Raw genomic sequence first — 14,109 nt, 5'->3', positions numbered from 1 at the left:
TCTTGTGTTCGTGCAAGAAGATCTCAAGTCTACATCCACTTCATCATCCAGCAAGGCTTCCAATCAGCCAGATCATCCTCCTTAAGTTGTTGCATCTCCCTTACGGATTTTTGCATCAACACTTATCAAGAAACAATCTTCACGTGTAGTTGGTTTGGTCAGAAGAACCATGCATATATATACAGAAAAACACAATAAAAGATGTAGAACAAAACCAAATTCGATTCCTGCTAGCATAGCACCTCTTACTCTCAAACTCTTTTTTGATATGATGTAATCACATCTAAGCCAACCTCACCAAGCCACCATATATACGCTGACGTACATGTTGGTTTTGTGCAGTGATTTTACTAGCTCCTTTGTCAGATATGAATCATATGGTGCTTGATATACATATTGATATACATATAAATTTGATGTGGATAGGACTTGCATGATTATCTGGTTTTGATGCTTAATTTTATGAAATGGGTTCTTTCTCTCGGTGGAATTGTATTTCAGTATTACTTCACCTAGCTAGTGGAGTCCTTAGAATATTCAAGACCGAGACGTGTAAAGAGGTTACTATGCATGATATAAATGCGTGCAGTCTTATTCATTTTGCTCATCGTCATCAGTAGCTAGCGAGCTTTTCACAACAGAGAGGGATACAGAGGAAGCAAGCAAGACACAGTTTAATTAATTTAGATCCCAAAGTATTAATATTATGTACTCTAAGGAGTCCATGTCTGGGTTGATGAATCAAGCAAAGCCATTTGTGGCTGTGATTCTGATGCAATTTGGGTTTGCAGGACTGTCCATAATTTCAAAGTTTGCTCTAAACCAGGGGATGAGCCAACATGTATTGGTTGTCTACAGGCATGCTGTGGCCACTGCTTTTATAACTCCTTTTGCCATTGTCTTCGATAGGTATATATATATATATATATAACCTCTCTATCTCTCTCTCAATTTTTTGCATTTGAGTACACGTTGAGAGATGGAAAAGCTAATGAATCCACTGATGACTTGATTAATGTTCTTGCAGGAAAGTAAGGCCAAAAATGACCTTGTCTGTCTTCGTTAAGATTTTGTTGCTCGCCCTATTAGAGTTAAGACTCGTGACCACTAAGCTACATATTTTCTAGTTTCATAAGGGGTCTAATCTAACTAACCAAGCTATCTATTCTTGTAATTATATATCAGGCCTGTAATCGACCAGAACTTGTTCTATACTGGGATGAAGCTTACAACAGCAACATTTTCTTCTGCCATGGGCAATGTTCTTCCTGCCTTTGCATTCATATTGGCTTGGATTTTTAGGTATCCCTCTCTATTCATTGCATATTTCTAATCCCTACTTTATTGGCCATGCTAATTGCATGGTTCGACAAATGTGGAATTACTTAATTTGACTAGTTTTCTTTTATTTTCTTTCCTTTTTAAGGCTTGAGAAGGTCAATATTAGAAGACTGGATAGCCAGGCAAAGATATTGGGGACCACAGTGACTGTTGGAGGAGCTATGCTTATGACTCTAATTAATGGACCCATGTTGAGTCTTCCATGGACAAGGAGACATAGCCACCAAGAATCTACAAGTCCCACAAATAAGCAAGACCCCCTAAAGGGTTCTCTCATGATCACAGCTGGATGCTTCTGCTGGTCTAGTTTCATCATTCTACAAGTAATATCCCCAATCTTTCAGTGAAATTTATAGCACTAAAATTTTATGAAATTTGATCTAGTGCTATTGTCAATAAAATAGATGAACCATAAACCATTGATCAATTACTAATGCATTGCATAGTTATCATCCTCATTATATCATACTAAGTGATTTTGTAGGCAATTACAATAAAAGAATACCCTGCTGAGCTCTCTCTAACGGCTTTGATATGCATGATGGGTGCGGTTGAAGGCACTGTGGTGGCCTTAGCTTTGGAATGGCATAACCCTGCAGCTTGGTCCATACATTTGGATTCTAAGTTGTTAGCTGCTGTTTACAGTGTAAGAAGTAATTCTTAATTTAACCATTAAGTGTTCTGGTTAAAATCTTGTTGCAGGCTTCATATATGCATATGTACTTTACAAGTGTATTTACAGCTTGAAGATGTTTTGATGCAGGGAGTAGTATGCTCAGGTGCGGCTTATTATATTCAAGGAATGGTAATGAAGGAAAGAGGACCTGTTTTTGTGACTGCTTTTAATCCTATAAGTATGATTATTGTGGCCATTATGAGCTCCTTCTTGTTATCTGAGATAATGTACTTGGGAAGGTTTGCATCAATCTCTTTTTAGAATACTTTGGATTTATGGAATTCTTCTAAAAAAATAAATATATATATTTGATGAGCATTTAATATTGTGGCAACTGTTTGTTTGCAGAGTAATTGGAGCAATGGTCATTGTGACTGGCCTATATATGGTTCTGTGGGGTAAGAGTAAGGATCAACTTTCATCAGAACCAGATCATAAAGATGAAGTAGCTACAACAGTTTAACAAACCAAGTACAATCAAAGAGATATTGACTTCAGATCAATCATTGTGGCCACCGATGTTACTAATAAGATGCTCTGATATGATCTTTCTGAAGGAGGTGGACCAAAATATATATAATAACTGCTTGGAGTTTGACCTCTGCTGTGTTGTATTTTTATAGAAGAAATTGAAGTAGATGTATGTCCATTCCTAGCTATTGTATTACACAAAAAAGAGAAAGGAAATTGTTATTGCCAAAGTTAAATGAATGATATTTGGATTTCCTTTTTAACGAAATGTGCTGTGCGTTTGGAATGATAGACATCTTCCCACCATGCTCCTCAGTTTGGGAAGAGAATCAAGAGATAAAGGGCAAAAAAAAGAGAGTCAAAAATCGAAACCATTGTTGTAAAAGTATGTAGAAATCTAGGGTTTGTGGAAGAGAGGAGGCATAGAGAATATGATCAGTCACTCTTATTCATGTTATAAATATCCTTATATAGAAGTAGGGTTTACTAGGTTTTGTATATTTACTAGTATGCCCCTACAACTAATTACAGGGATAGACACATATAACAATATATTTACAACACTCCCCCTTGGATATTCCATGTCATTAGTGTTGTCTCTGCTATGCGCTTCTAAGTTGCCTCGTTAAAACCTTGCCAAGTAATAAAAACCATGTGGGAACAAAAACAACCCTGGTCGAAGGAAAAAGAGTGCAACGCGCGTGAGTGTGGAGTAGTCGCATCAGAACCTCGAAAGTAGGTGAAGTCATATCTTCTGGATCATAGGCAAATAGTATGTCAATGGGAGCGGGGTGCATTAGAGTTGCTACACCAAAACCTTGCCCGGTAAACCCAATGGGAAAAACCCGTGGTCGAAGGGAAAAGATGAGCAAATGCATATGTATCAGATCAACACATCTTCAGGATGTAGTATGAGTAGGGTGACCATGCCAAGATGTGCCTCATTAAAACCTTGCCAGGTAACAAAACCCAGTGGGACAAAATAACCCTGGACGAAGGACAAAAGAGTACACGATGGTCAAGCGAGTATGCTTCAGGATACTCCCCCTAATGTCGACTCCCCCTGAAGACTACATACTAGGTAAATCAGCCAATCTACGCAACCCAATACCTCGAACATGCATCAAGAACGTGGACTTTGGCAGTGACTTGGTAAAGAGGTCTGCATGGTTGTCTTGAGATCGGATCTGCTTGACTTCAATCATCTGATGCTCCTTTTGCTGTTGATCGAAGAAGAACTTCGGTACTATATGCTTGGTGTTGTCTCCTTTGATGAAATCTGTCTTCATCTGCTGGATGCAAGCGGCATTATCCTCATAGATAATCGTTGGTTCATCAGTGGTGGAATTCAGCCCACACGTAGTTCGAACATGCTTGGAAACTGCTCTTAGCCATATACATTCACGAACTGCTTTGTGAAGGGCTAGAATCTCAGCATGATTCGAAGAGGTAGCAACAAGGGTCTGTTTCGTAGACCTCCAAGATATTGTTGTATTCCCAATGGTAAAGACATAACCAGTTTGAGAACGCGCCTTATGCGGGTCTGATAGATACCCTGCGTCAGCATATCCAAAAGGCGGGCATCATTCCGAGGATCGAGGGGGTTCGATCCATTCCTTGATGCGTAGCTAGGGATAAAATAAGCCCATATCCGTCGTACCTTTAAGGTGGCGGAAAATATCTTTTATGCCATTCCAGTGGCGGCGTGTTGGCGCAGAGCTATATCTAGCTAACAAGTTCACAGCGAATGAGATGTCTGGTCTAATACATTGAGCCAAGTACAATAATGCGCCTATTGTACTTAGATATGAGACTTCTGGTGCCAATATCTCTTCGTTATCATCTGCGGGACGAAACGGATCCTTCTTACGATCTAGACTACAGACGATCATGGGCGTGCTAGAAGGCTTCGCTTTATCCTCATTAAAGCGCCTTAACATCTTCTGGATGTAATTCGATTGATGGACCAAAATTCCATCTGCACGGTGCTCGAGCTCCAGGCCGAGACAGAAGTTCGTTCTCCCAAGATCTTTCATCTCGAATTTCAACTTCAGGTGTTTAGCAGTTTCCTTGATCTCTTCAGGAGTACCAATTAGATTCATGTCATCGACATAAACAACTACAATAGCAAAACCAGAACTTGTTCTTAATAAACACGCAAGGGCATATATCATTATTCACATATCCCATCCCGATCAAATACTCACTTAGACGGTTATACCACCTCCGTCCGGATTGTTTCAATCCATAAAGTGAACGCCTCAAACTAATGGAGAGCGTGTTCCGTGGTCTGGAACTATTTGCATCGGGTATCTTAAGTCCTTCGGGAACTTTCATATATATCTCTGTATCAAGATCCCCATAGAGATAAGCAGTGACCACATCCATAAGCTGCATACTCAGTTTTTCGGAAACTACCAAACTGATAAGGTAGTGGAACGTTATGACGTCCATTACGGGGGAATACTCTTCCTCGTAATCAATCCCAGGGCGTTGAGAAAATCTTTGCGCCACTAGACGAGCCTTGTATCTCACAATCTCGTTTTTCTCATTACGCTTCCTTACAAATACCCATTTAAATTCTACAGGTTTAACATGGGGAAGGTGTAGGAACGACAGGCCCAAACACCTTTCTCTTTGTCAAGGAATCTAATTCGACCTGGATTGCTTCTTTCCATTTTGGCCAGTCGTCTCGACATTGACATTCATCAACGGAGTGAGGTTCGATGTCATCGCTAGTTATGATTTCGGTAGCTACCGCGAATACAAATATATCATCGATGATAATCTCGTTTCGATTCCAGAGCTCACTTAAGCATGCATAATTTATAGAGATCTCTATGTTCTCGGGAGTGGGTTCAAACGTTGGAGCGTCCCCCAACGCCGTCTCTTCTGGGACAGACCCATAATCCGGAACTATTTCGTGAGATGGATCAATTGAGATCGCGATGTCAAGGAGACTCATTTGTGCCAAATGTATCCTCTTCCGGGGATAAGAGTCCATCGAACCTAGTGGTCAACCTCACTTCTGGGCAGGGACATATGACTGGTTAGCCACTATTGTTGTACCTCGTCCATCTGGAACGACATGTCCTCCTGGGACGACACGTCCTTCGGGGACGGATATCCTTGCAGACACATTTGCAGTAGGTATATGTGATCTCGTCACTTTAGCTAGATCAGAGAATGCTTCTGGCATATTATGAGTTATACTCTGTAGATCTAGAATTCTCCGCACTTCACTATCACATTGTGCGGTTCGGAGATTGAGATGAGACATAGTGGGGACATTCCACGTCAATTCACGTCGTTCTTCAAGAACGGTGACGTTCATATCTCCCCCTAACGGCGGGAAGACTGTCTCATCAAAGTGACAATCCGCAAATCTAGCGGTAAAGAGATCGCCTGTCAAGGGCTCTAAAAAGCGTATAATGGATGGGGATTCATAATCGACATATATGCCCATCGTTCGTTGAGGACCCATTTTGGTACGTTGTAGCGGCGCAACTGGCACGTAAACTGCATACCCAAATACGCGTAAGTACGAAACGTCAGGTTCGTACCCAGTCACCAGCTGTAACGCGGAGTAAGGTTAGGTAGCAGTGGACCTCAACCGGACCAACATGGCTGCATGCAAGATTGCATAGCCCCACGCAGAAATTGGAAGCTTGGTACGCATAACCAAGGTTCGTGCGATCATTTGTAATCTTTTAATGAACGCTTCTGCGAGACCATTCTGGGTGTGAACATGGGGAACTCGATGTTCAACATTAATCCCAAGGGGCATGCAATAATCATCGAAAACTTTAAACTCTCCGGCATTATCAAATCTTCTGGACTTTATAGGATAATCCGTGTGGTGAGCCTTCTGGGCGAGAAGTTTAGCAAAAGCAGCGTTTCTTGTGGACAATAGTGTAACATGTGATCACTTTGTCGATGCATCAACCAAAACCATAAAATATTTAAATGGTCCGCATGGTGGTTGGATAAGTCCACAAATATTCCCTTGTATCATTTGCAGGAAAAAGGATGGAGTCTTTACTAGTCTTTGCATATGATGGTCTAGTATTCAACTTTCTGAGCAAGCAAGTTTGGCACAATGTGTCACTAAACACAAGATCCTTATTAGTAAGGGGATGCCCGTGTGATGAATTGAGGATACGGCGCATCATACTTTGACCTGGGTATCCCAACCGGTCATGCCATAGAAAGAAACTGCTCGAATTGATTAACTTCTGGTTAACTATGTGATTGGCCTCAATCGATCTAATGGTGGTCATGTAAGACCGCTCGAGAGACATTTCGATTTCTCCAATGTACGCTTCTTGCCATACAAATTGGAGGTTATGCAAAGATATTCCACACCATTTTCCTCAGTGGTTTCAACGTGATAACCGTTGGCTCGAATATCCTTATAACTCAACAACGTTCTTCTGGAACTTGGAGAATATAAGGCCTCATTAATGGTAATTCAGTACCATTGGACAACATAAAAATGGGCTTTGCCATGGCCCTCTATCAGGTTGGATTGGCCTGATATGGTTGTCACAGAGGTATGAGTAAGCAATAAGTTTGAAAAAATACTTCCGATCTTGAAGTATGGTGTGCGTAGTAGCACTGTCTGTCAGACAACAAACTTCCCCACTAAACATGCTTATTCATAAATTTAATTCAATAGATCACATGTATGAAAATAACTTAATTGAATTAAATAATATTCGAGCATAACCAAATTTCCAAAACAAATAATCCAAATCATAAATCACCAAAATAATCTGAATAAGAAAAACATTATTCAGAAAATAAATACGGCACAAGCGCCGATCATATCCATGTCATCGAGTTTCTAGTCCTCGAAGTGTCCAGATTCAGTCTGGAAATCAGTGACCTCTAGGGTGGTATCCGTAGGAAATGATCCCTCAATGAGGTTGGTCTCTCGAGTTCCGCGACTGGCGTGATACTCATTTACAGCTTGCGCTGATGCACGGCAGGTGCGGGACCAGTGATCAGTTCCTCCACATCGGTAACAGAGATCATTCTGATTCTGATTCTGGTGGCGACGGGCCGGACCAGTGTTCCTCTCATTTCGAGTTCTTAGGGCCAAGGGACCGTGGTTCCTACCATGTGGGCTATGGCCACGTTGGCCTCGGTCATACAGGTCATTCCTCTGAGAACCTTTCCTTCCATATCTCGGGCGGTCAGACTTTGTGCCCTTTCCATGACCTCGGTATCCTCTTTCGCGGTTTGAATCGCGATAAGCAACAGCGTTTGCTTCAGGCAATGGTGCTGCTTTAGTACCGACAGGTCGGGCTTGATCATTTCTCATTAATAAGTTGTTGTTCTTTTCAGCGAGCAACAGAGTGGTGATCAATGCCGAGAACTTGGTAAAATTCTTCTCCCTGTATTGTTGCTGCAGGACCAAACAGGAAGCAGGGAAGGTGGAGAAAGTCTTCTCCAATAGGTCAGCTTCGGTGAGCTCCTCCCCACAAAATTTGAGGAGTGACCGGATCCGGCAGATTTCCGAATTATACTCATTCACGGATTTGAAATCCTGGAAACGAATGTTCTGCCAATCATGTCTTGCTTCAGGCAAGAAAATGGTCTCTTGATGGTCAAACCGCTCTTCCAGAGCAACCCAAAGAGCTCGTGGATCCTCTTCAGCGAGGTACTCAACTTGAAGTGCTTCCTCCATATGCTTCCTAATGAAGATCATGGCACTTGCCTTAAGAGATTCTGCGACAACATTGTCTGCATTGATTGTCGATCTCATCTTCTTGGCAGTCAAATGAAGCTTAACATCTTGAGTCCACTTTAGATAGTTTCTTCCGGAAACTTCCAAAGCAACAAAATCAAGCTTGTTGAGATTTGACATTCTTTGGTTGAAAGGAACAAATAATTATAATTAGTGCTTCGGGCAATAACATCGATAAGCAATAAATAAGAACTTCAAGTTCTATAACATGGTATAGACATGTAAAATCTACTGGTTTTATCATGTATGGTGAATTTATGAAGGAAACTTCAGGTTCCTTATACGGCATTATTGAAGCTACAGGTTCAATATTTATGTATGAACTACTGGTTCATTAATTACCTGCAATTTCTACACATATATTCTAGTGCAAAAATTTAAGCAAGTAAAATATTCATATACCCAAGTAGAACAGAAAAATATCACAAAATTATTTGAATAAAAGTTTCTGACATTTAGAGTATATATATTAAATGGTTTGTATACTAACAATAAACCATCAGCAGCACAGTGGTTAAGGTGCACTCTTGGTACCCAAGAGGTCCTGGGTTCAAACCCCAGGCATGACAAGAATTAACATCTCCTTTTTACAAAGTTTCAGGAGACTCGCCATGTGTCAACGTGGGAGTGGCAGCGACGTGGCGCTGACGTGGCGCCTGCATGGCGCTGATGTGGCAGCGACGTGGCTGCCTGCGTGGCAGCTAGGTGGCTGCCTGCGTGGCAGTGGGCCTGCTGGGCCGCTGCGAGGCTGCTGGGCTGCGCTGCTGGGCTGGGCCGCGCTGCACTGCTGGGCTGGGCTGCTCTGCTGGGCTGCGCTGCAGCAAGGCTGGAAGGCAGCGAGGGCTGGCAGCAAGGCTACTGGTGCACAAGGGCTGGCAGCGCGAGGCTGCTGCGATGCAGCAAGGCTGCTGCTGGGAGGAGCTGCTGCTGGCAGCGAGGCAGCGAGGCAGCAAGGCTGCAGCGGGGCGAGGCGCACGAGGGGGGTTGCTGCTGCAGGTAGCGATGCGTGACTGCTGCTGGCAGCGCAAGGCAGCGAGGCTGCTGCTGGCAGCACAGGGCAGCAAGGCGCTGCTGCTGCGGGCAGCGAGGCAGCAAGGCTGCTGGCCGTGTGCGCGGGGTGGTTTCCGATCACCAAAAAATTATTCCCTTTTTTTATTTTAATCATTCAATCCAAGAACATTCAATTCAAGGAAGCATGTATAAAATATATAATCCTAAATAAATCAATCACATAAATTTAGGGTTCATGCTTCATGAGAATTTTTCAATCAATCAAGGTTAAATAATCATGAACATAAAATTATTTTATAAAACCTACTTGGTTGAAGAACAAATTGAATGATGATCCTCTTTTGTTTAGCGATCCACAATCCAAAAAGCTTCTCGTGCTGATAACGTGTTGTAAAATATGTAGAGATTAGGGTTTGTGGAAAAGAGGAGGCAGAGAGAAATATATCAGTCGTCATCTTATTCATCTTATAAATATCCTTATATAGAGGTAGGGTTTACTAGGTTTAGAATATTTACTAGTATGCCCCTACAACTAATTACAGGAATAGCCACATATAACAATATATTTACAACAACCATAAAGTTATTGCCAACTTTCCATAAAGAAAAAGTTGACCAATAGTAGCATGCTCATGGAAAATTAATACTAAGCTGGACCAACACTGAAAATATACCAAGAATTTTCGCCTATGTAGATGCCCGACATATAGATGCATCATATATGCGTCCCTTCAATGTTGTTGATCACGTTGACTTCATCATACGATCAATTCACCGTATGCAATTAACATCTCATATTTAACCTCTCATAAGTAGAGGTGTCAAACGGGCCGGTCCGACTCATTTAAGTTGAGCTCATCGTGTTTTTGTGCCGTGCTCGGGCCGGCCCATATAGTTAACACCTAAATCCGACACGACACACGGCCCGCGGGCCATTCGTGCTCATGCCGTGCCTTAAACGGGCCGGCCCATGGATTTTTTTTTTATTTTTTTTTTGGATGATAAAACTAATTTTATAATATTTTTTCTTATTTATAATTAAATATTAACATTATTTTTCATGAAAATTGAATATTTTTGTTAAAAAGTTCTCTAAAAATAGAAAAAAACAATGTTAAAATAGTCGTGCCTAATTCGGGCCCATTTTGTGCCCATGCTCGTGCCGTACTTGGCCCATGTCGTGCTCGTGCCGGGCCGTGCCCGATGGGCTAAAAACTTCAGCCCGGCCCGGCTCATTTAATTGTGCCGTGCCTATTTTAATTGTGTCGTGCTCGGGCCGGCCCAACCCATTTGACACCTCTACTCATAAGTGAAAATTTGTCAAAAAAATGTAGCTTTAATATTGAACAAAGTTGTTGCTCGCTCTGTTCATCATAATCTGTGTATGCCCGTCACATGTGACATAGCGTGAACTGATTGCTCGATATCAATTTACACGAATTTGATGGGCAAGGCCAAGCCATCAGTCATATAATCACAAACGACTTTTTTGTACAGTAATGCACTGACATTCATATTTGTTTGCCTGAAATGCAATCCAATCTAAAGACGAAAATTCAAGCACGGCATAAATGCTGCTTGTTTCCACACTACTGTTTTAAAATCACACTGAAATAGATTATAATGTAGGATCCAAGATGGCTCCTGAGTCCTGACATAGATTATTGGCATGAATTGCTCTTTAAATAAGAAATTTTTGTATGCAACCATCACATATGGCAATATATAAAAGTGGGTCCTATATATGTTGTGACTTGTAAAATGACGGTCACATGTGACAGTCACTTACGATAATTTTTGCACAAGTAGGCTGCAGATGAATGGACTGCAACACAATTTCAAAGTGAGGATGTTAATATGGTTGCTGTATCAGATCAAGTCTAGCTAAGCTAAGGCACCTAAGTGAAAGATGATAAGGATTAATTTGGCACCACTAGCTAGTGCATTGATACCCATATATAGTAAACAAGAATTGAGCCACTCAATACCAAACATGTATTAATTTGCTTGCACTCTTTAACAAACAAAGCACCAGATATTAGTCACCAAAATTTTGAGGCTACTCCAACCCCATACAAATTTAGTATTCTATGTACTGTTGCCTAAATGGTCAATTCAACCTACACATATATACAAATTAAGTTTCATCACCTTAGTATTAGGATATTAGCCTTAGATTCTTAGTCTGTTGGTAACAGGGTCTTTTTCATAGGACTCCTTTTCCAACCACCCTCCTATAATTACCCAAATGAATTATGGAATAATGCTCAGATGATGAGGTAGAATAGTGTTGATCACCACTGCATGCTTACACAATTTTTGGTGCGATATTATTACGTTGGAATGAACCCAACTAAAACCTTGACTTCGTAGCCATAAATTGCTTGGTGCAATAAGTAATCTTATTAATCAGCAACCATGGTTTTTTGCTACTTTTGATGCCATGCAGAAATTGGGTTATTTCTTTTTCAAGGAATAGTAAATAGTTTTCCAATTCACTGCATGAAGAGTACTTGAATTTGAAGGAAAATTTTTTTACAAGGCATGAGAAAAAAAAAGGAACTTGGGCTATCTATATATAAAATCAAGTATATACTCTACATCTTATATTCTCATAAGCTTTTCATGGTTGAGACTTGAGAGAGAAAACTAATGAAAATGAAGTTTATGGAGTCCTTGACTGACATGATCCACCGGGCAAGGTTAATTTTAGCTGTGATTTTCTTGCAGGGTGGCTCTGCAGGTTTGTCCATAATTGGTAGGTTTGCTCTAAACCAGGGAATGAGCCATTACATATTCGTAACCTACCGAATGGCCATTGCCACTGCCATCATTGCTCCTGTTGCTCTAATTTTGGATAGGTCTCTCTCTCTCTCTCTCTCTCTCTCTCTCTCTCTCTCTCTCTCTCTCTCTCTCTCTCTCTCTCTCTCTCTCTCTCTCTCTCTCTCTAAATGTTTTCTTGTCAAACAATCTAACATATTATGTTGCCAGACTGTCAATATGAACCATTGACTAGGTAGAATCATGCGTGACTATAATGCAGTTATGATTCACAGTTTAGAAATGTAACATATCAATAATCGGCATGAGAACATTACCCTATATGTATGTATATAATATGGCTTTAAAAGATTAATTAAGCAATTACTATCAAAACTCTTACTTAAGAGTTGAGAATCACCAGGAATTCAAGGCCAAGAATCACATTCTCCATCATTGCCAAGACAATGTTGCTCAGCCTTTTCGAGTAAGAATCTTAATCATTAATTCCACAATGTGTCACCTGCTTATGCCACTGAATCTAAATGCATGATCTTAATTTAACTGTATTTTCATTCTCAATGCAGCCCTGTGCTTGACCAGAACCTGTTCTACATGGTCTTGAAGCACTCTACAGCAACCTTCACATCTGCAATGTTCAATATTCTTCCGGCATTTGCATTTTTGATGGCGTGGATCTTTAGGTATTAAGCACTCCTTGTCCACACACACAGATAAACACAGATGTGAGGGTAATTATGAACTTACAACTTTGTGTTGAGGGCTTTGTAGGCTTGAGAAGGTTAACATTAGGAGACTGCATAGCCAGGCAAAGGTGCTGGGGACAATAGTCACAGTTGGGGGAGCGATAGTACTGACTCTAGTTAAAGGACTTTCTCTGAGTTTGCCATGGGCCAAAGGAAATGATCAACACCATCATCAATTGCAAAGTGATTCAGAGGACAAAGATCTTGTTAAGGGTGCTCTACTCACTACAGCAGCTTGTTTCTGCTGGTCTTGTTTCATGATTTTGCAAGTAAGAAATCCCAAAAAATTGCATAAAAACATTTTCTAAAACTTCTAACATAGATACCATAAGATGGATCAGAAAACACAAAGTAAGATTTGATGGTGAATTTTGATATACAGGCAATTACACTAAGATCATACCCTTGTGCACTTTCCCTCACAGCTTTTATATGCTTTTGGGGTATGGTGGAAGGTGCAATACTGGCCCTTGCAATGGAATGGGGAAAAGATGCAGCAGTCTGGTCCATACACTTGGACATCAAACTTTTAGCAGGTCTTTATGGGGTAAGAATTTTCTATTAATAATTCAACTATGGAAAGAGCATTTCAGAGATGTATGTTTCAGATGATATCCAATTATACACACTGATGATGTTTTCATGCAGGGAATACTCTCTGGGTTTAGTTATTTTATTATGGGAATGGTAATCAAGGAAAGAGGGCCTGTTTTCTATTCTGCTTTTAATCCCTTAGGCACAGTGATTGCTGCAACTTTGGGTTCCCTTATTTTAGCTGAGAAAATGTACTTTGGGAGGTATGCATTGCTTTCTCTCCTACACCCATGCCTATTATATCTGCATAATAGTTACAGCAACAAATAACATGGGATAGGTCCTACAATGAAATAATAATTTTTTTTGAGAATTATGTCTTATAATTTAAGATTTCATGCACTATGGGCTGACACAGTTAACCACTATATGGTTTGTAGTCTTATTGGAGCCATTATCATTGTTGTTGGCTTATATCTGGTTCTATGGGGGAAGAGCCAGGACCAACCTCCATCTCAATCACAGGGTGAGAATGAGAATGACTTAGATGAAGCACCAAATGATCAACCGACAACTGAAAGTCCACAGCAAATAGGAGCATGAGAAATCCAAATCATGGAGTTTCTGCTGTGCATACATGGATGCCAGAGTGAGGCCTGTCTTTAAATTTGGGTTTAAATACCAAGAATGTTCCACGCAATTAGGCATCATCGCCATTAGATTCTAGGGAATCACCTTCTTTTCGTAATTTTTGAAGTGCAAGGTTAACGTAAAAATATTTATGTTTGTAATTTTTG

At 40.7% G+C, this 14,109-nt stretch overlaps 2 protein-coding genes across 2 annotated transcripts; both read left to right on the top strand.

The window, feature by feature from the left end:
• Positions 1-706: 706 nt before the first annotated feature.
• LOC147290072 (WAT1-related protein At2g39510-like) lies at positions 707-2,480 on the top strand. Its single transcript, XM_086237588.1, has 7 exons — positions 707-909; positions 1,028-1,090; positions 1,186-1,302; positions 1,427-1,664; positions 1,826-1,987; positions 2,105-2,256; positions 2,366-2,480. The coding sequence occupies exons 1-7, from the start codon at positions 707-709 to the stop codon at positions 2,478-2,480; spliced, it is 1,050 nt and encodes a 349-aa protein (XP_086093714.1).
• A 9,438-nt stretch (positions 2,481-11,918) lies between these two features.
• LOC147290071 (WAT1-related protein At2g39510-like) lies at positions 11,919-13,915 on the top strand. Its single transcript, XM_086234964.1, has 7 exons — positions 11,919-12,112; positions 12,436-12,498; positions 12,599-12,715; positions 12,804-13,047; positions 13,161-13,325; positions 13,427-13,575; positions 13,753-13,915. The coding sequence occupies exons 1-7, from the start codon at positions 11,919-11,921 to the stop codon at positions 13,913-13,915; spliced, it is 1,095 nt and encodes a 364-aa protein (XP_086091090.1).
• Positions 13,916-14,109: the final 194 nt, after the last annotated feature.

This window comes from Dryas octopetala, chromosome 3, assembly GCF_963921425.1.
Source record: "Dryas octopetala chromosome 3, drDryOcto1.1, whole genome shotgun sequence".
NCBI lineage: Eukaryota > Viridiplantae > Streptophyta > Magnoliopsida > Rosales > Rosaceae > Dryas > Dryas octopetala.
The sequence above is the reverse complement of the archived record's forward strand: the minus strand, read 5'-3'. Positions and strand labels throughout refer to the sequence as shown.

Bases quoted from the DNA above. Each gene is read 5' to 3' on its own strand.
- LOC147290071 (XM_086234964.1), top strand. From the start codon at position 11,919: ATGGAGTCCTTGACTGACATGATCCACCGGGCAAGGTTAATTTTAGCT. The intron at 12,113-12,435 runs GTCTCTCTCTCT...GAGAATCACCAG, and splicing joins GTTGCTCTAATTTTGGATAG to GAATTCAAGGCCAAGAATCA. The intron at 13,048-13,160 runs GTAAGAAATCCC...TTTGATATACAG, and splicing joins CTTGTTTCATGATTTTGCAA to GCAATTACACTAAGATCATA.
- LOC147290072 (XM_086237588.1), top strand. From the start codon at position 707: ATGTACTCTAAGGAGTCCATGTCTGGGTTGATGAATCAAGCAAAGCCA. The intron at 910-1,027 runs GTATATATATAT...ATGTTCTTGCAG, and splicing joins TTTGCCATTGTCTTCGATAG to GAAAGTAAGGCCAAAAATGA. The intron at 2,257-2,365 runs GTTTGCATCAAT...GTTTGTTTGCAG, and splicing joins GAGATAATGTACTTGGGAAG to AGTAATTGGAGCAATGGTCA.